The 21,261-nt window shown below is 37.9% G+C and overlaps 2 protein-coding genes and 1 non-coding gene across 3 annotated transcripts in view; all 3 read left to right on the forward strand.

Moving 5' to 3' along the window:
• Positions 1-14,866, forward strand: part of PIK3C2A (phosphatidylinositol-4-phosphate 3-kinase catalytic subunit type 2 alpha) — a 55,093-nt gene extending 40,227 nt beyond the window's left edge. Inside the window, exons 21-33 of the mRNA XM_063117216.1 lie at positions 584-676; positions 1,527-1,656; positions 2,356-2,492; positions 3,747-3,916; positions 4,921-5,077; positions 5,312-5,421; positions 5,779-5,986; positions 6,709-6,833; positions 8,204-8,321; positions 8,413-8,494; positions 9,500-9,609; positions 9,805-9,930; positions 11,573-14,866. Of these exons, the coding sequence (XP_062973286.1) occupies positions 584-676; positions 1,527-1,656; positions 2,356-2,492; positions 3,747-3,916; positions 4,921-5,077; positions 5,312-5,421; positions 5,779-5,986; positions 6,709-6,833; positions 8,204-8,321; positions 8,413-8,494; positions 9,500-9,609; positions 9,805-9,930; positions 11,573-11,755 (1,749 nt within the window). The 3' untranslated portion in view covers positions 11,756-14,866. The remainder of the gene's footprint in view (positions 1-583; positions 677-1,526; positions 1,657-2,355; positions 2,493-3,746; positions 3,917-4,920; positions 5,078-5,311; positions 5,422-5,778; positions 5,987-6,708; positions 6,834-8,203; positions 8,322-8,412; positions 8,495-9,499; positions 9,610-9,804; positions 9,931-11,572) is intronic.
• A 1,731-nt stretch (positions 14,867-16,597) lies between these two features.
• RPS13 (ribosomal protein S13) lies at positions 16,598-20,772 on the forward strand. Its single transcript, XM_063117217.1, has 6 exons — positions 16,598-16,683; positions 17,544-17,592; positions 18,482-18,560; positions 19,422-19,591; positions 19,760-19,860; positions 20,589-20,772. Exons 1-6 carry the CDS (start codon positions 16,661-16,663, stop codon positions 20,620-20,622), a joined length of 456 nt encoding a protein of 151 aa, XP_062973287.1. The 5' UTR covers positions 16,598-16,660; the 3' UTR covers positions 20,623-20,772.
• LOC134393869 (small nucleolar RNA SNORD14) lies at positions 20,392-20,483 on the forward strand. The gene has a single exon (XR_010025137.1). It is a non-coding gene; the product is annotated as a small nucleolar RNA SNORD14 (small nucleolar RNA).
• Positions 20,773-21,261: the final 489 nt, after the last annotated feature.

The following is a 21,261-nucleotide window of genomic DNA, read 5'->3' on the forward strand; positions in this document are numbered from 1 at the left end:
GTATGGAGGCCCCTAAAAGATGGAAATGTAGCAAGCTAAATCTTTCTATGTGGAGATTCTTGGCATGCATTTTTGGAAGCGATCAGGAATGACCACCACATCTGTAAATTTGAATGCAAATTAATTTTACACCATTCATCATGGTTTCAATACTTACAAGAAAGCTATGAAATTTGAAGATATGTGCTAAGATATCAAAGAAGGTTGGGTAGGTACACATCCATGGGAAAAATAGAAAATTGTATATGCCACACTTTTTGTTGGGGGGAAAGCTTTTTTTGTTGCATTAATGAAAGCTGGATAAATCCTCTTTTTTTTAACATTGGAGCTTTATGGTTAGATACTACAAACTAAATGAAAGCAAACTTATATAAAATCTCCACCATTCACGCTGCATCACTATTTGGCAGTTAAAAATAAAAGGATTGCTTTTTATTTGGATTGTAGTATCCTGTGTGGTTACCTTTTACATTAATATTGATATTCTTAGAAGCCTACATTCTTAGAAGTCTATTTACAGCCCTTTTTGTTTTAATATTGCCAGTAATCCTAAACTTGTGGTAATGTAAAATGTCTTTGACAGGCATGTTCCTACTTCAGTTCTAATGCAGTACCTCTTAGAGTTGCTCTTGTGAATGCAGATCCCTTGGGAGAAGAAATTAATGTAATGTTTAAGGTACGTTTTTCTGTTTGATCTGGACAGAAATACAGTTTTGTTATAATGGAAATGATAATTAATCTTGTTATTTTGAAACTAGTTCTCACACATGCAATTCATTTTTATACTCAGAGGCTGATGCTTCTTTTAATGTTTAAATGAGACTTTGAGTTAGAAAGAAGTTGTACCTCTGAAGTATAGGTATGTGTAAGATTGTGTTAATGGTCGCATCTATTCCTCCTACTTTGCATGTATTTGTAACGACATACCTAATTCTGCATGCACAGTGAAGCTTTGGACATGTTGCTCAAGCAGTAAAACTTCATTTCCCCTCTTTGTCTCCTCCCCTCCTTCAGCTCCAATGGTATAATACAAACTACTTTGAGATTTTTGGCATTTCAAACAGATTTTGTGATCTGTTGTTGGGGCTTTTAAAAAAATGACAATTCTGCTACCCATTGTATACAAAATTATAGTCAAAAGTTACCATTTTAATCTCTTACCAAATTTTTCTGGGTTAAACACTGGGAGAACAAATGTGAATTGCTTAAGAATGGAATGTTATCTTGCACTGTGGATATAGCCTAGAAGTTCACTGGATGACTTTGGGCCAGTCATTGACTCTCAGTCTAACCTACCACAGAGGGTTGCTGTAAGGATACCGTGTAAGCTACCTTGGGTTCCTTGCAAGAGGAAAAAGGAGTGGATATAAATGTAGTAGTAGTAGTATCATCATCATCATCATCATATATAATTCTCTGGCCAAGGCCAGTTTCTGCTCTTCTGCAGAGAAATAGTAGAATTCATAGCCCAGCCTCATGCGGCTTTTCCTGCTGAAAGTCCTTCCATTCATTTGCTTCTGTTTTAGGTTGGAGAAGATCTGCGGCAAGATATGTTGGCATTGCAAATGATAAAAATTATGGATAAGATCTGGTTACAGGAAGGACTTGACCTGCGGATGGTTATCTTCAAGTGCCTTTCAACTGGCAAAGATAGAGGTATAAATAATTTGTAGTTCTTACAAATTCATGCCTAATTCATGCCATCTAGGTCTTGGTCTGCTTTTTAATTTCCAGTAGGGATGACAGCTTTACCTCTAAGCACCCCCAACATTTGCAAAGCAAACTTTGAAAGTGTAGTAGTATCATTGAGGGATGACATGTCTTGAGCTGAGTGATATACTTGCAAAATCTCTGCTGTTTTTGAGCACTGAACTTACTTGTGGTTTCAGCTGGGTGAGAGATCAACTAGATTATTAACTTACTTGTGGTTTCAGCTGGGTGAGAGATCAGATAGATTATTAACATGGACTATGAAGGAAATGCTACCCCATATGGAGAAACCTTAAATATATGGCTGGAGAGGAGGACTGGGAGTTCTGAATTGTAGGGATTCTGCTGTTGGCGCTTTGTAATGTGGCTAATTGTCATTTTGGTTATCCATTACTATTGATTTTCGTCAATTATTGAGTTGATTTGCCTTTTTTTGTATACTAACAGTCTTTAGTTGCATTTAACATATGAACTTTGAACAGAGGTACAAATAATTAATGGCTAACATAGTATTTGTCAACAGGCAGTTTAGATTCACAGGAATATTTCTTTAAATGTTTGAAGTTAGATTTAACTAAACTCATGATAGAAATAGAATAGAAAACCCGAATATAGTAAATATTTTTGCTTATTATTTAATTAAAGGAATGGTGGAACTTGTTCCAGCTTCAGATACACTTAGGAAAATTCAAGTAGAGAATGGAGTAACAGGGTCCTTTAAAGATAAGCCCCTTGCAGAATGGCTAAGAAAATACAACCCTACAGAAGAAGAATATGAAAAGGTAATTTACATATGGCTTCAGTACATGAACTTGTTATGATATGGAATTGGCAATAGTAGCGTTACTACCAAATAGAAGATCCAGTTTCAATCCCAGCATCAGGAAGCAGGGGTGGGAAAAACCTCTACCTGAGATCCTAGAGAACTGTTTTTTGTCAGAGCGTTAAATGCTGAGCTAGATGGTCCAAGGCAGATCCAAATGTTTATATGTACAATCAGAGAAAAAACTATTAGTAGACTTAGGGGGCAATCTTAAGGTTTGCACCCTGAGTACTCATAAGCCCCCAAAGTTGAGGACTTAAGACCATCCAGTGCAGGGCAATTGCAGCACAGAGGAGATCCTCTCCTCCATGCTCCATCCGCTCTGATTTTTCGCCTAGATGGCTGATTTTGGCTGTCTAGCTGGGTCTTTGGAGCAGGATGGGGTTGGCCTCATGGAACTTGGGAAGCTGTCTAAACCAGCTTCCACGGTGGCCTTCCTGCACCTGGTGCCACACCCTTTTTGCCCTCTTCACCTTCAGTTACCAAGCACAGAGAGGCAGCCGCCATGGTTTGCTTTGCACTGGCTGTGAGGGGGAGGGACAGGAGCACAGTTGCCTGACTCTGCGCTCAGAGCCCGGTCTCTGAGCTTGGAGCCAGAAAGCAGAAATATCTTATGTCCCCCCAGACACTATCTAGGCAACATAGGATTGCTCCCTTAATTTAATTTTAAATATTTATTTCATAATGATGTTTAGAAAAATGAAATCTCCCCTTTCTGAAATTCTTCACAACTTCTTTTTTTTTTTTTTAAATCTATGTAGGGCAAAAAGAATTGTTGACCTACTTCTGTTTTTAAGGAAAGGCTGACCTGCAGTTTTAAAAATAAGCAAAAAAAATACTCTAGTTTTGGAACAGAATTTTTTGTTTTGTTTCTTCCACTGCCTGATCCTTAAATGCAACATTTTCACATGTTTATTGCCTGTTTATTAACTTCCATTAAAAAATAAGCACAGTGAAATTTTAAGGATTCTCCGTCCTCCACCCCTTAAGAAGCTTTTAAAAACTACTTGTAGTTAACTATATTACCCTGTCAATTTCCTTTTCAAAATGCTAAAAGAAAACTAACACAATTCTCCAAGTTCCCCAGTTATATTGTTCTTCATGAGTGAGTGATAGTTCAGCTACTACAGCTCGTTTCTGCATGTTAAATGCAGGAGGTATTCTCCAAGTAGCTGATTGAATCTAACTTTACATTTATTTTTGCTTATTTTAGGCTTCTGAAAACTTCATCTATTCTTGTGCAGGGTGTTGCGTAGCCACCTATGTCCTAGGTATCTGTGACCGTCACAATGACAACATAATGCTTCGAAGTACAGGGCATATGTTCCATATTGATTTTGGAAAGTTTTTGGGCCATGCACAGATGTTTGGGAGCTTTAAGAGGTATGCAGTGAAAGCCTGAGAAAAACATGTGAAATTAATGTCTCAATACAATATTTCGAAAACAACATGGATAACTGTGGATATAATGAACTATTTTGAAAAGATTGATAAGCTTTCTGTGCCAGAATCCTTTGCTAGTTGTTAACTTTTTCTTTTATAATAGAAGTAATAGAAATATAAAAGACTGCAGGTATATTTGATGAACTAAGACTGATTTTTCACCCATTAAAATTTTAAAAGATAAGGAAGGGAGACTTAGGGAGGGATAATACTTACCTTTGTGCTATCACAACTGTTTTCTCTGTTCTGCAATTTTGATGCCTTTTTGTTTACTGGGGACTCCTTCCTGAAATGATTCCAGCCAATCTCAACTTCAAGTATTACCTGATGGGATTTGAGCTAGCAGCAACCAACCAAAAAAGAGATCTTGGGATTGTGGTGGACAACTCGATGAAAATGTCAACCCAGTATGCAGTGTAGAAATATCATTGATCTTTCTATGTGACAATGATAAATTTATCTACATGACAATCACACACAGCTGAATCAGAGTGAGGGCAGTACTTCCAGCTTTCATTCTGAATGAGCAAATATTTTTGTCCTATTCCACAGGCTGCCAAACAATTGTTGGGTTAACTGTAGATTGTTCAACCGATAAGCAACCCAGATTTTCCAGGTTTGGGTGTCATAAAATGAGCAAGGAACAGGGTGTTCCTGGGTTTATGATTAAAAGTGGAAACAATCAGTGTGCTGTGCTCATCCTGCAATTCCTAGGTTAAACAACCAAGGAATTGCCCAGCATTACATGCAAACTGGGCCACTATGTTGGGTTTGAGCCTTGTTGTGTGCTGATTTTCACCTTGTATGTACAGGAACTAGATCTCTTACCACGCAACCTCAGAGTTTGCAGAGACTCTGAAGTGAATAAAATGCCCTAATAGGATAGAAGTATAGAAAATTCATTATTTAAGAACCTGTATTTATTTAATCTTCTTCTTTAAAAGGGATCGGGCTCCTTTCGTGCTGACATCAGATATGGCCTATGTAATCAATGGTGGTGAAAAACCTACTATTCGGTTCCAGTTGTTTGTTGATCTCTGCTGCCAGGCTTATAACCTGATAAGGAAACGAGCCAACCTTTTTCTTAATCTTCTGTCACTGGTAATAGTTCTATATTGTCATAGATGTTAACAAATCAGCCTACATTTTAAAAATAAGACTGTTGTTTTGCTTAAAACAACATAGATGTTCACCCATAGAAAACTCAAGGTTAAACTTACATCATAAAGAATGTGTTATTTACATTTGGAAATTCTATTTAAGATATAGCCCAATTTTTTGGTTGTACCAGTAAATGATCCTATCCATTTCAAAATTTATCTGTTTGCTCTATAGATGCTCTCTTCTGGACTACCAGAACTTACTGGAGTTCAAGACTTGAAATACGTCCAGGATGCTCTTCAGCCCCAAACCACAGATGCTGAAGCTACAATTTTATTTACAAGGTACCACAAATATTTTTTTAAAACCATTATGCATGTGTGTTCCTATCAGTTTTGATGAAGTAACTTATGGAGAAATTTTATGTTTGCAATATGAGGGGAATAAAACTGAAATATGTGTTCTGATTTTTTTTCCATTTGCATTTATATGGTATAGTGGACATAAGTTCCAAGTCTTATTTGCATAATTTATTATGTATTTAGAAATGCAATAAATCAATAATAATATTATACAAATAAGGCTAGGGACCTATGTTGTTATACCATGCATGGAAGAGATGGGGTTGTGATTGGGTTAATGTTTTCTGCACACTCATAGCATATAAATAGAATCTGATTTGTGTTCCCCTATGTTTTTAGATTAATTGAGTCAAGTTTGGGAAGTGTTGCCACCAAGTTCAATTTTTTCATTCACAACCTTGCTCAGCTGCGATTTTCAGGCCTGCCTTCCAACGATGAGCCCATCCTCTCCTTTTCTCCTAAAACTTACTCACTTAAACAAGATGGCCGTATCAAAGAAGTGTCTGTCTTTACATACCATAAGAGATACAACCCAGATAAATATTATGTAAGTGTGTGGATTATATTTTGGTTAAGTGTATTTCTGCAGCTCCTAACTGCCTTCCTTGCTATCATTCACTTTAACCAACACCTTTTCAATTACACACACATGCACACACCCACACACCCATCATACTATTTCTCAAGAATTCCTAGTTGTGCTATTTCCATTTTAGTTTAATGCAATGTTTCGAGCCCTGAGTCAGAACATTGTTGATCCTTCCTTGAATGTAGTAATTAAACTGGAGGCACATCTAACTTAATGAATGCCCCATGGTTTAATGAAATCAGTTATGTAAGAATATGTGAACTGTTGCAAATGGAGCAAAGGTAGCTCCAGCTTTCACTATTATTTCCAAGATAATATAGTATGTCATGTAACAGAAAAGGAATGATGATAGTGGTGGGTAGTCTGCTTTTTAAAGCTTGTCATAGCATACCTCTATCACAACCAACATGAAAACAATGACTACCTTGAAAACAGCCAGGCCTATACCCTGTTGTTACTGTTCATTTCATTAATGGATGTAGTTTTCCTGTCCTCCCTGAAAAGTTCTATTAGAATTATAATCCCTAGGAAAGGGAAACCTTTAAATACAATTACAACGCAATAGTACTGAAAACATTATTCTCATTATTAAGACTATTTCTTTGCTTTGATGGGAAAAGGATACAGTAGAGAATTGAGTTGTTTTTAATTGCTGAAGGGTTTGCTTTCTGATTTGGCAGATCTATGTTGTCAGAGTTTTAAGAGAGGGGCAAAATGAACCTACATTTGTTTTTCGGACATTTGATGAATTCCAGGAGTTCCACAACAAGCTTGGTATCTTATTTCCTCTTTGGAAATTACCAGGGTATGTTCCTGAAGTGTGTGTGTGTGTGTGTAAGCAAAGGGATATGGAGCTTTAAAATTGAATCGACTGAATTTGCCTGTGCTCTAAAAGTATTTTTTCTCTTTGTGTGGATGTAATTTCCTGTTTTCACACATCATCAGCAATGCAGCAGGACCAAATGTGCATGATGGTTCCTGCGCTTGTGCTTCCACTGCTATAAACCCAGAGATGCTCTCTCCCTGGGTTGCTTATCATGACCTCTGAATTCTGGGTTGTAAAACAACCTAGAGTTTGAACCCATGGCATTTTCAACAACAAACTGTTGACAATGGGTAAAATGGGTCTATGTTTCTTATCTGCGACCTGAGAATGTTTTAACTAGACATGCTTAAAGATCTACCTTGGACCTTATGTATGCAAAGTGAAACCCTCCTGCTTGGTAGTAGCCCTTTCCTGTGATCTGAAGCTCGCTTCATGGGCTCATCCACAAATGAAGTGTAAACATAAACCTTCATGAAATATGTTTCTCCTATGTTTGTGGCACCCAGGAGTTCCTTTCAAGGAGCTATGCCTTGGGTATACAACACTTTGTTATAACTGTTTCTGAAGGAAGGCATCAAAGGAGGATAGTATTGCTTCTGTAACTGCAGTCCATATATCTGAAGCCTTGACATATTTCAGTATCTCAAGTCCTATTTTACATACCTTTTTAAAGTAACAGCTGCTCCCTGAAACAAGCTGTGTTTTACAAGTCATTCTCTAACCAAGCAGAAGAACAGATTTTAAAATTAACCTAAATGTCAGTCCTTGTCAGACATCAATACTAACTTTCTGACATACTTAAGGAAAGGGCATGGACATTGAGGATGTAAAACCCATACACTAGGACCTTGTAATAATGTGTGAAAACTGACGTTGCTCTGCACCGAGTAACAGCTACTAATTTTTGCACATTTAATTCTGAGAGATACATGCGCTTGGGGATTTCTTTTCCTTATTTTTCATTTCTTTTTGGAAAGTGACTATAACAGCTGCTGGTACTTTAACATCTGTTATCAGTGATTTTACAAATGGGAGTGGGGAAAGAAGTGAAAAAGATTTCAAAAGTGGTTTAACATAATGTTTATGGCTACTTAAGAGCATTTGCATTGCCGTGTTACCTTACATTTGAGCATTGTAATAGAAAATACTAGACAGGTGACAATATTGCTAGCAATGTTCCTGCAACTCTGTTGCAAGACATCGCAACCTTTTTGACTTTCTCTTAGATTATACCGGTAGTTGGTATATAACTAGTAATGTTGAAGTATTGGCTTTGTGCTTCGTTGAAAGGTATATATTATATGTTGCCACTAACTATTGCTATCTGTGCTCATTTGACTACATTGCAGCTTTCCTAATAAGATGGTTCTGGGAAGAACTCACGTAAAGGATGTAGCAGCAAAGAGAAAAGTAGAGCTGAACAGCTACATACAAAGTTTAATGAATGCATCAACCGATGTATCAGAGGTGATTCTACAAACTATATGAATGTCCTTACTTTAGATCTTTGTGTTGGGTACAGTCAGCTTACAATAACTTTTTGTCTTTCTGCATCCAGTGTGACCTTGTGTATACTTTCTTCCATCCCTTACTCCGTGATGAAAAGGCTGAAGGAATTGATGGAATAGCTAAGTGTCCTGGTAAGAATATTGTTTTTAAAGGGAAGGATGTCCACCTGAATTCCTGTAACCAGAATAATTCTATGAAGCACACAAAAAAAGATTCCATGGAGGCATGGAAACGACTCTATTGTATTTATTTAAAACGAGCCAAAATATTCAAAAACATTTCCTTTTCCGTTTCTCCTAGTTGAGAATGTAGACAATAAAACAGGGTTTAATATACTAATAAAAGCAGATTATAAAGAGCACTTTTATTAACAGAATCCATAGTGACATCACACAGTTAAAATGCTACAAACAGAAAAGTGCTCAGCAGACTTGATTGTCGGCAACGGCCGACAGAAAGCTCTGGCGTGGGCTGGTCCATGAAGTCACGAAGAGTCGGAAGCGACTGAACGAATAAACAACAAACAGACTTGATTGGCTCGGCCAGACGCGTTTCGGCATGAAGCCTTCCTCAATGGCCATCGTACTATAAACATGCATAAAACAAACAGTTACAAAAGCCAAGATAAAGGCATAGAAAGACTTTGTGTCGAAATGCGTCTGGCCGAGCCAATCAAGTCTGCTGAGCACTTTTCTGTTTGTAGCATTTACTTAGAAAAGTAATTCATTTCGTTGTACAGCTCCTGGCGGAGGATCCACAGGATCCGAAACATTGAGCGTTGTACAAGTTTGGTTTAAAGTTTTTAGAACCTTTTTTATATTTCGTATAGAAAAATAAAGAAACCTTTTTGGCATTTCATAGCACCGGAGCTAGTTGCCTCTTTTTCCTATAGCCTTTTCGTGGTGCTTTTCCCTTCTTTTTTCACAACACTCTAAGTAGGACTTCTGTTGGATTTTATCCATTGTTAAACCACAAAAAAACTTGGTATAAAGTAGTTTTTCGATGGAGGAGAGGTGAATTTGGTATTCTAATGGGGTGGACCTGTTTTACAGCCATGTCCTTGATTACAGTCTACTAGATTCTTCTCTGATATAACATCGCACTATGGGGAAAATATAATTTTACTTGTTTTTTAGATGTAAGCCCTTCAAGTCCTACCTCAGGCAAAGTAGGAGGAGAAGTTAAGTTGTCTATCTCCTATAGAAACAGCACTCTGTTTATCATGGTGATGCACATTAAAGATCTGGTAAGTACAAAAATGAATTTGCAAAGAGCATATAATTGTTTACAGTACATTCTGGATAAAAGTGGTTTGTTCTTTTTATCAAACAGTTATCTTTCAAGTAATTGAAGAACCCCTGATTTATTTAAACAGGTGTTCCAGTGACCTGTTGCTTTGTTTGAATATGGGTGGTTATTGGGCGTTGTTTTTGTTTCTCAGGTTACTGATGATGGTGCAGACCCAAATCCGTATGTGAAAACATACCTGCTTCCAGACATACATAAAACATCCAAACGGAAAACCAAAATATCACGAAAAACTAGAAATCCAACGTTCAATGAAATGGTAAGCTGAAACAGCAGGCTGTGTAGAATGTTCAGTAGCTTTTTAAAGCAAATCTGTATTGTCCAGACCTAATAGGTGGAACAGTCTGAGGGTCCCTCAACCTTCTGTTCAGAGAAGCTAGGCATGCAGCTGAATGTTGCAGTTAAACAATGGGCCATGGAATGGGTCAGAATGAACTTTGCAAGTCCATTTTTAAAGTAATATTATACACATCATGTTCACTTTCAATAGAGAATAGTCTAATCAATTCTGTAAAATTGTTTTCTGTCTTGTTGACTCCTTGACCCCACTCTTACTTGCCAACACAACAGAGTCTCTCCTGGCCCTATACTCTGTTTGAAGCCCCATCCCCAACCCCAGTCACCCCTCAAGGTCTTCTTGGCTATTTTGACTTCAATTCTACCTTCTCCATATATTCTACCATCAGGTCCCTGCTTCTTAGCCACTGTCTCTGCCTTTAAATCCCTTATTCGTTAGTTCCCTCAACCTGTCTGCTTCCATCCCCCTCCCCCGCCTAACAGCATATAACTCTTCCGGTCACTAGAACCTGACCTTTCACTTTTCTTTAAGAAAAAGCACAATAAGCAAAAGGTGCTAGTGTCCAATGCATTCCGGCCAAGGAGGTAGACTATTTGTGAAAATCCTTGAAAACATAGCAAATCACCCAGTGGTTTGCAACATAATTTTCGTCTAATATAGATGTGGGTGGGTGAATGGGCAGATGAGGAAATTTTGAGGTGACTGTTTTCATATCTTCTTTGAGGTGACTGACTTCAATTTCATAGCTGACTAAAATATGCCAGTTGGGCAACCTTATTTACGAATTGATCTGGATGTGTGTTCAGATATTCCACATTATTATTATTATTATTATTATTATTATTATTATTATTATTTATTTATTTATATAGCACCATCAATGTACATGGTGCTGTACAGAGTAACAGTAAAATTTTGTGCTCCAGGGATTAAGCTGTGGATTGCTGTAGCATATTTTCAAAGAGCGATATAAACATTAGTGTTCAAGTACCTATACCTATCTTCCATACAGTCGATTGAGGCAGAGGCTTGCTTCAGACACCCAGCAGATGGTAAAAAGCCTAGGACTAGAAAATACAGAAATCCTTAGATTGTTCTTCTTGCCACCAATTTTTTTTCCTCATTTAGCTTTACATATTTTGTAAATAAACTTCCTTGGCTTTCATTACTTTGAAATACCTGATGGAATGCCTCTCCCAGCATGAACCTACCCATACACTATGCTCAACATCTAAGGTCCTCCTCTGAGTGCCTACTCCGAGGGAAGCTCGGAGGGTGGCAACAAGGGAGAGGGCCTTTTCATTGGTGGCTCCCCAATTATGGAATGATCTTCCCGATGAGGCTCGCCTGGTGCCAACATTGTTACCTTTTCAGCGCCAGGTTAAGATTTTTCTCTTCTCCCAGGCAGTTAACAACATATGCTGAGTTTTTAACTGACCCCAGAATAGCTGTTTTAAATGGATATTGCTGTTTTTATGCTTCTTTTATTTTTGTATATTTGTTTTTCATGTTCATTGTTTTCAACTTTTGTAAACCACCCAGAGAGCTTCGGCTATGGGGCAGTATATAAATGTAATAAATAAATAAATACTATTTTTTACAGCTTGTGTACAGTGGATATAGCAAAGAGACACTAAAGCAAAGGGAACTTCAGCTAAGTGTACTCAGTGCTGAATCACTACGTGAGAACTTCTTCCTGGGTGGTGTCAATCTTTCCTTAAAGGATTTTAACTTGAACAAGGAGACTGTCAACTGGTACCGGCTTGCTGCTGTACCATATTTGTGAACCTGATACCCAGGTGAAAAGAAGAACATAACTGAATAATCTCAACTCCACTTGTATTTGATTGCTACTTGAAGATAACTCACACACTTTAGCATAAGTCACTGCAATTCAGCACATTACGGTTGGACCAGCCTTCACAATTTTTTAAAAGGACTTCTTTTGGCAAATCATCTCTGCTTTATGCTTTTCTGTAATAATATCTAAGCATTAATGTAAATTAACTGTATAAATTTAATATGTGGATAATGTTCTAAACCTTGACTAGCTGTTCCAATTTAAATCTGAGGGGTGTTTTTCATGGATTCATTTCAGTCACATTTTAAGAAAAAAACCACATTTGAATTGCTTGCCCTTGATTATATTGCAAGCTTGCTTTATACTTCTGCTGTCCTGAGATGCAGCAATATATTTTTTAAAAAATCAAGGTAAAAAAAGATTGCCCAAACTGTCAAAAGAGAGAATTGAACAGACAGCTGGGAAAACTCCTAATCACATTTCGCCCTAGGACTCATTAAACCTCTTTGAGGTTATTAACAGAATGAGTGCCAAGAAGTTATAAATGGTGCCTTATTTTATCATTCAGCTGCTTCTTATACCTTATTCCTGATATTTAAAAACATTTAATAGTGATAAAGAGTTAACACACTTTTTTATCCAGCCCTTTTAAAAATAATGTTCGTTCATGTAGCTCTCTATATAAATTATTGAACATTTCCCCCTTAAATTTATTGTGCTTTCTTAGGCCAAATTCAAATTGCACCAACATTTTGAATGCTGCTTTAGTTTATTTTGACTTTTTATGTGTGTCCTTAAATTATGTCTTGATGAACTAAAAATATTATATGGATGCATATTCAAGTAGTTTTATGCCATGGTTTGCTATGAAGCACATATATTTCCAGAAAGTAGATAGGGATTATTTGGTAAAGATTTGAGGTTCAATTTTCAGGTCACATGTAGAAATCACTCATCAGTCAATAGACTCATTAGTTCCATATGATTGAAATATTTACTTTAAATGGTAGAAGGCCATAGTATCAGTTGCTGATTGAGAATAAGTTGCACTAGAAAAGTTGGATGGTGAAATGTACACAGTGACAGCTTGAGCTAGATTTAGAGATGTAATTTCCATGAGAATGAAGAAAATAATCCACTAAGCATTCTATTCATTTCAATGAAAATTGGCTTGTCCTTACTGACACCAGCCCTTTTTGGGTTGTGCTCTGAATCCACTGATTCTAATTTTGTACATTTCTGTGATACTTAGGAATAGCTGAATGTAAATGCAATTTACTAACTCCTATTTTTTTTAAAAAAATAGCTAATGTACGAAGAGTGTTAAAATTGCACAATATGTTTAATGCTGAAGCCCAAATACTTTTGAATAATGATGACAGAGATGCAGTCCCTCAACTATCCATGACAATGAGTTAAAGCAAAATAATGTAATGCAATGTTAAATGAGATTATGGTAGATAATGACAATCTTTATTGCTGGGAAATGAAACTAAAATGTAATTTAATTTATTTTCCCTAAAGTATACTGAAGACCCTACTTTCAAACCCAGTATAACAAAGTGCAAGAGGAAAATGGACACACATGTTTGGTGCCTAAAACGTCCATGGTCCGATTGTACAATAAAACCTTGGAATATTTCTCAGTGTTATACTCATTGTGTCTAACAGAAGCTACTTAATATTAAAAGAAAAAACACCCTGGTTTTATTAGCTATAATATGTTCAGTATGTAAGTAATAACCTATATAGTAAATAGAGTAAACTAACTAGATTGTATTTCCTGCTCACTTGAGGCTTTTTAAGATGCATTCCATTTCATCAGCTGAATCATAAATCATTTACACACAGGAAAGCTGAGTACTGTTTTTGTGAAAAGTTTCATTAAAGTAACTGAAAGCAATATGTACTGCTTTTTTGCAGTCTCTTACTGGAGCACACAATGTTACAGCACAAAACTAGAGATTTAAAAGATACTTTCAATAATAGTGGTTTGCAACTGCATGTTTTGGATGGTTGTTTAGAATATGCGCTGTACCTAGCTCATGCCTGTGCCTTTACCCACTTTCACCTCTTTTCAAAGTAAAATACACGTTAAGAATCTTCAGGTAGATTCTTAAAAAAACAAAAACAAGGAAATAAAAATAGCAGAAAAGCAGCATTAATTTTGCATCTCTTTTGACTTATTTATAGCAAAGCGATATACAACACATAACTATACACGTTTGAAAAAAATCTGTGTATTAAAGCTGACATACACAAAAGGGGAAGGAGGGAATAATTGGGATAAAATTAAACACTTCACTAATGTTTTTAAAGTGTGGTCTCATGGCATTTTTATACTTTGTTAATGAAATAAAAACTTATGCATTACATATGGACTGCAGCTAAAATACATTTGTGTCTATGTACATTTAGTTTGACATTTTGAGGAAAACATCTTGATGTAAGAAAAATAACACATTTTCTACTAAGTAACCTGGCTATGACTTTGCACTGAAGTTTTTTAATATTATTGCCTTTTTATGATCTACACATATATATGAAAGCATGAGTGATCTTTGATATTTCTCTATTTTTAAAATTTAAATGGTGTAGAAATCTTAGTATCTTGCCTTAAACTGACTTCTCCTTCTAGGATACTATACAGTGCAGCTGTCAAACTGAAGAAATTTTATTTCTGGTATTTACAGAATATGGCCACAGCCTAATGCAGAGTTATGTATGCTTAAGTCCATTGATATTGATGGGCTTACATATGTCTTATATTGTAGCCAATGGCATGTTACATCGAGGAAAAATATTCAGGCCATACTGCATTATTCTCATAATTCATAGGAATTTAATTTTCCTTCTATGCTTTGTACTCTCATACTGTGACTAAAAGATGGCAAAGGTTTATAGATAATGAAATGCATTGGGAGCAAATGTAGACGTTTGCCTTTAATTGTCTATTTATCTGTAAGAACCAAATACTTCAGTTATATTACACTGATAGCTAATAAGGTTGTACAGTATTTCTATCAATATCCTAACCCATAATATATGGGTTAAATGTGACTCCATAACTGTCGTACAATTACATTAAACACTATTCTGGAATAAAGAACGTGTTGCCTCTTTTGTGTGTGTGTGAAAGCCAAAAACCTTTAATTCTAGAAATAAAGCAAGGGCTTTAGTCAAACCTATTAAATTGTACATTGGTTTAGTAAATCTTAAATTCTCTGTCCTTCACTATTAACACATTTGTAGCTTTTTAGTTATTTTTCTGTGTATTTTGAAGCGCAAAACTTGCAGGCACTGCATGTTCTAGTTAGTGGTTGTACAGCACACACCCTTTGAAAGAAAATATTAAATTCAATCACTATAGCTCACAATTCTTCAGCAAGTACTGGGTTGTTTGCCTCTCAGAAGTCCAGACTAGTCTAAAACCAGACATCAGAAAGCAACTGCTATTGTCAAATGTGTTGGGAAAAATATTTTGAAGTCAATGGTAAGGGGGTGGGGGGTAAACTAGTCAATTTTGCAGACAAGAGCCACATGAATTGATAAGTATCTCCCAGCCTTCATCAATGTGTATGATCTCCAGTACTCTTCACACTCCTCATAAATTCTTGTTTAAATAGAGGTTCAATGCCTTACCAGCAAATCTGTCCTGCAAATAGTTTTTTATGTTTTGTTTTTCTAGTACATTGACTAAATATAGATTTTGTGTCTAGCATAGATTACAAGTGAAGACTCCATTTCCTGATAGAATGTACAACAACTTCCATAGAAATGCAGCAACCTCATTTTTGTTGATTGTAAGTTTTTTTAAGAGCCCTTTTTGGCTAAGGAACAGGATAATTTTGGCTGTTTCTCAGCGAGACTGAGAAAAACGTCTCTGACTCTGGCACCATTGTATGATGGGAGAGTTGAGGTAACCGGTAGCCTTCCGCTTCGATGTATTTCTGGGAATTGTATTTCTTGGCGGCCGGTGCCAGGGGCGACCATTCTTTTGTCTGCAGATGAGACTCCCTGGATACTTTTGACGCCATTTTTGGTTCTCGTTAAGAGGGTTAAAGGGGGAGGGAGAGAAACTGCTGCTGAAGGGACATAATGGAGAATTTCGCGACTTGCATTTATTTGGCAATAGCGTGTGATTTCCTCCAGCATCCCCCCCCTAAAATGTGGAAACGTGCTTGTTGCGGTGCAGGTCTTACTGCGTGAGGAGACGAGAACGGAGATACTTTCAAGTTTTCTTTTAATTCCGTGCAAATAAGAGTCCATCGTATCCGCCCACGTAGCATAGGCAGGAGATGGCTGAGAGAGAAAATTGTGAAAACTTTATAATGTTGCTCAATCCACTGTTAATACCCGAGCTGCTCCCCTTCCATGCTATTTCAGATCGTACTGCGGGACAATCGCCCTGGTTTTACGCCGGTTGATAGCTGCTTATAACTCTCTAACAAAGGCCTGTGTCACCTTTACCGGGGAACTACAATGTGGAGAGAAACCGGTGTCCACTGCAATAGTTCACCGCACATGCTACGACATACTGACAGACAGCAGAAAATGTACTTGGGAAGACACACACATCACAAGCAAATGGCAATTTTCTAACAGTGTTACGAGATTTGCGACCCAATCTTGTGCATTTTTAGACTGAAAAAAGTCCTACAACTCCCAGCATTCCCTAACCAGCAATCTTGCAACCAAATGGGCTGGCTATACTTTCATCCCTCTAACCGAAGTGTCTCTACGTTTCTAACCCCTTGAAATGGAGCTCTCAAAACCGGAAGCACGAGATCGACGGCGCGTGGTGCCGCCGTCGCGTTGACGTCACTTCCGGCGTGGAGAAGGCTTGATCTGCACGGCAGCCTCGCTTTGCTCTTTCTTTCCGCCGCCATCATGGGTCGTATGCACGCTCCAGGGTGAGGACTCCGGGGAAGGGGGCAGTGGCGGCGGTGGGGCCTTCCGATGGATGGGAGCGGAGCAGAGGGGAGGGCGAAGATGTCCTCCGGCGGTCGTAACTCGGTGGGGCGTCCCTGCACAGCTTTCTGGGTTCGTCCAGTGTTCTGCGGCCTTTTCCTCACAGGCCGCGTTGGGCGGTGGGGTGGAGGCCGAGAGCGGCGATCCCTTTTCCCCGGTGTTCGTGGCCGGACTCTTCCTCGCTAATAGCTCGTAGTCACGGCCGTGGGAACGGGACACGCCACTCGCTCCCTGCTCACTTCTTTACTTCTAGACCGGCCGTTTTCCCTAAAAGCCTCTCGAAGGCCGCAAGCTCTGTGCAGAGCCCTTAAGGGGAAGAACGAAATTGTGGGCATAGGGGCCAGCTTTCGCCCCCTTTTTTCTTCCACTCACTGTACTAATAATTCCACATGTCTTGGTTGCTTCTAATAAAACCAGAAACCATGGGGCTCTGAAGGTGGTGTGGTTTTTAAAGAAACGTGGAATATATTTATTTTGTGGTTTTTTTTGCTTTGTTGTTGTTATTATTATTATTTATTCATTTATTTAGCACCATCAGTGTACATGGTGCTGTAGAGTAAAACAGTAAAATAGCAAAACACTGCCGCATAGGCTTACATTCTAATATGTATTACATTCAATATTCCATTGAAAGAGGGGTTGGAGATGTAATGGGACCACAAAGATGGCGGTAGCTCTGGGTTGTTACTGAACCAAGCTGATGAGTATTTGATATCAGATAATGATATCAACTGTACATTTGCCACTAATTTAAAATATTACTAACCTTCACACTCAATGTCTTTTGCTTCTTTTTCAACAGAAAGGGCTTATCCCAGTCAGCCTTGCCTTACAGGCGAAGTGTGCCTACAGTAAGTATTGGTTTTAAGTTGTTTATTTCTGTTTTGTCTTAATGTAGTGTGGAGTCAAACAGTGCTTAAATTGGAAAATAAGCAGCTGACAGTGATTTTCTGGCAGTGCAGAGTTTTATTAATTTTACTTTTTGGAACATAGTCCTTGTCTGCTGTATTGTTTTTGATTAATTTACCTCTTTCAAAGACTTAATACTATCTAGTAGTGGCCTAGTAGCGAAATAAAGACCTGCTGTGGAATTACGAGAAATTCTACTTCTGTTTTCCTTTTGGTGGACAGAATTAAAAGTTTACATGGGTGTTTCTGAAGATGCTGCAGAGGGAGTGGTTTCACTTCTCTTAGCGAGGGTGCTTTAGGACACCAATCCTATGGGCACTAGACATTTTCTAGACAGCTGTAGGATTTTTCAGTACCCAGAAACCGTGCTCCCTCAAAGCCAGCACGGTTCTTCCCCACCTCTGTGCTTGGAAGTGATGTGTGAAGATGGGGAAAAGCAGGTGATCCCAGGCAGTGGGGGAGACCATGGAATACATGTAATGCATCTTTCTATGTGTGCCGCGGCCTCTCCCCCCCATTCCAAATAACCCCAGCTAGACAGGTAAAATCACCCATCTAGCCCAAAATGCAGGGCACCAGGAACACAGAGGTGAGAATTGCCTCTGGGCTCCATCTGCCCTGCATTGGATAGTTGTCGGGCTAACAACTATCTCCATGTTATTGTGCCCTAAGTAGCATTTTTGTTTAACTGTACTGCTGTCATTTGAAATATTAAATGTTCTTCCTGTACGGTCAGGATAGTCTTAATCTAATGTTTTGAGTCAAGTAATTTGTATGCTTTGCTATCATAAACTATATGACCTGATCTGGCTGAACATTGAATTCTTACAGTGGCTGAAACTTACTTCTGATGATGTCAAAGAGCAGATCTACAAGCTGGCAAAGAAGGGCTTGACTCCCTCACAAATTGGTATGTTCAACTAAAATGTAGCATATTTGGTGGTTATTTAATCTGTTAATTGATACTATGTTAAACATAATTCCTATTTAAGACATGCATCTATTATACATAGGATTGGAGCCTTAGATTTTAGTTTTGTTTAGTCAATGGGTAATAGAATTACAAACATTTAAATTTGTATTTAAAGATATTAAACAGGAAGATGACCCATAAAATAAGTTGATGGCTTTTTTTTTGCTGGCCCTCAAGTTTCATTGTTATGCCTAAAATAGCAAGATAATGTATAACCTTGTTAAATGGGCATACGGGCTGAGCAAACCTAACTTCTATGGCAAAGAGCTCCAATATTAGAGCTTTTCATGATTCCAAAGCCCTGCTAGTGGAAGCTGAGCAGGGCAGAAGAGAGGCAGACGTGGCATTTCTGTTTATTCTCCAAGGATAAACCAAGGAAGAGAGATCAATAGGTGAGTACAGGGCAAATCTGGGACCAAGAGAGACCCATTCTTGTTCTGGAAAAGAATTGCCTCAGATGTTTCTGCAACAGCCATGGTGGGGATCTAAGGTCTGATCTCTAGGGCAAACCTCTCTGTCCACGATTGGAGGAGAAATCTGAAAGATCTTACACCTCTGGAACACTTTCCCAGGGACCACAGTATTGCAGCCTAAGCTGACATGTAAATTGGAAATTGTACATTGTCTTGCTCAGATTGCTGTCTGTGATGATTTTGGACAGCCATTTGCAGTTTCCACCAGAACGTTTTTCCTTTGTGTTGGCTAATCTTTCCTTAGTTGTCTGAGTGAGCACCTGTAATCATTTGACTGAGTTGTCTGGTATTTCTAGAAAAGTGCATAATTCTCTGTCTGTTTCAGGTGTAATACTGAGGGACTCGCATGGTGTTGCCCAAGTTCGTTTTGTAACAGGCAACAAAATTCTAAGGATTCTTAAATCCAAAGGGCTTGCCCCTGACCTTCCAGAAGACCTTTACCACTTAATCAAGAAAGCTGTGGCTGTCCGTAAGCATCTTGAGAGGAACCGGAAGGTAACTTGCTAGCTGCATTCCATCCTACATTTGTTCGAAGGTGACAACCTTAATAGTTCTTTATTCAGGAGATGATGCTTCTAGAAAATCCTATAAATAAAATGTTAATAGTTTTCTATTTAATCTCCAAAGAACAGTTGTAAAGATTTGTATTTTTTTTGTTTTAAGGATAAAGATGCCAAGTTCCGTCTCATTTTGATTGAGAGCAGAATTCATCGGCTGGCTCGCTACTACAAGACGAAGAGAGTACTCCCACCTAATTGGAAGTAGTAAGTATAATTTCCTCTCAGTCCTGGTATAGGCATTTTGCTTAAAGTAGGCATCCAGTTTCTGTTTCCCAATTTATGTCACAAGAAGGAATAGCAAGGGAAAATTTTATTGGAATATACTAGACCTAACATTTTTGCTACAAGGCCAATTTAAATGGATATTGTTTTCATGCTTTTAATGGTTTTAAATTTTTGTATATTTGTTTTTAGTGTTCACCGTTTTTAACTTTTGTAAACCGCCCAGAGAGCTTCGGCTATGGGGCGATATATAAATGTAATAAATAAATAAATTTGGCAATAGAGTGTAGCAGTTTTAGCTCTATTCTGTTTTAAATGACAGTGTAGTTATTAAATATAATTGGAGTACTCTTCTGTTGAATACTTAACTCTCAACAGTTCAGAGGAATGCTGTCACCCCAAGCAATGCTGGATGCTATAGTATAATTATATTGGAAGAAGTTGTTATAATAGATATTTGTGCTGTTAATATTAATACTGGATTAGATTTGCTGAAGTCCATTTGCAAGTTGCTCACTGTGATGATTGTATTCCAACCATTCGCAGTTTCCACCAGAAAGGGTTTCCCTTAGTGTTGGCCAGCCCTTCCTTGGATGTCTGAGTGAGCTGCTGCAATTGACATAAATGGCTTGAATGTTGTCTTGTCGATATTGCACTGCCTTGTTTTGATGGAGCTGCCTAACCACAGCTTTTTTCCCCTCCCTCTCTAGTGAATCATCCACAGCTTCTGCTCTGGTTGCATAAGAGGTCTACGCTTCACCAAGGGAATCAAATCATTTACATCTTGCGTTCCTGTCACCCTTGCTTCAGAGAAGGATGTCATAGGTTTCTTATTTAAAATTGGTAGAAAAAGATATCTTGACCATACCAATAAAAGCCTCTGATTTTTTTCCACTTGATTTGTAAATTGCGTTTTTGGTGAAAACTGCTGTTGTGCTACAAATATATTTTGAACTGAGTACTTGATGATAACTTTCTTTACAAGTCATGCTTGTAACTAAGTGGAAAATATGTTGAGTGCTACGTTGGAATCTTGAGCCTCCTGTTGTTCCACTTGCCAGTCTGCATATTAATTAACATTTGAGTGTTAAAACAACAGTAGCCTTGTCCAACGGCTGTGTAGTTAAGTTTATAGATTATAAACCACTTCCTTTTTAAACGGTGGTGTCTGACCAAGCTTAGCAGTAGGAACCATCCTTTGAGCCTAGAAACGACAGTTTCATTAAATGCAACTTGGCTCGTACTATTGCTGCAGTAATCATAAAGAATGGCTACTTGGGGCTGGAAGGTAATTTTTTTAAAAGACCAATCTTGCGTGACTAGAAACTGTACTTCTTAATGAAGAGAAATCGATTTTCCTTCAGTTGAGTGTTGTTAAGAGTA

Source organism: Elgaria multicarinata, chromosome 2 (assembly GCF_023053635.1).
Source record: "Elgaria multicarinata webbii isolate HBS135686 ecotype San Diego chromosome 2, rElgMul1.1.pri, whole genome shotgun sequence".
Classification (NCBI taxonomy): domain Eukaryota; kingdom Metazoa; phylum Chordata; class Lepidosauria; order Squamata; family Anguidae; genus Elgaria; species Elgaria multicarinata.

Excerpts from the sequence above, each read along its gene's own strand:
- RPS13 (XM_063117217.1), top strand. The coding sequence starts at position 16,661 with ATGGGTCGTATGCACGCTCCAGG. Across the intron at positions 16,684-17,543 it reads GGTCGTATGCACGCTCCAGG|AAAGGGCTTATCCCAGTCAG; the intron begins GTGAGGACTCCG and ends CTTTTTCAACAG. Across the intron at positions 18,561-19,421 it reads CTTGACTCCCTCACAAATTG|GTGTAATACTGAGGGACTCG; the intron begins GTATGTTCAACT and ends TGTCTGTTTCAG.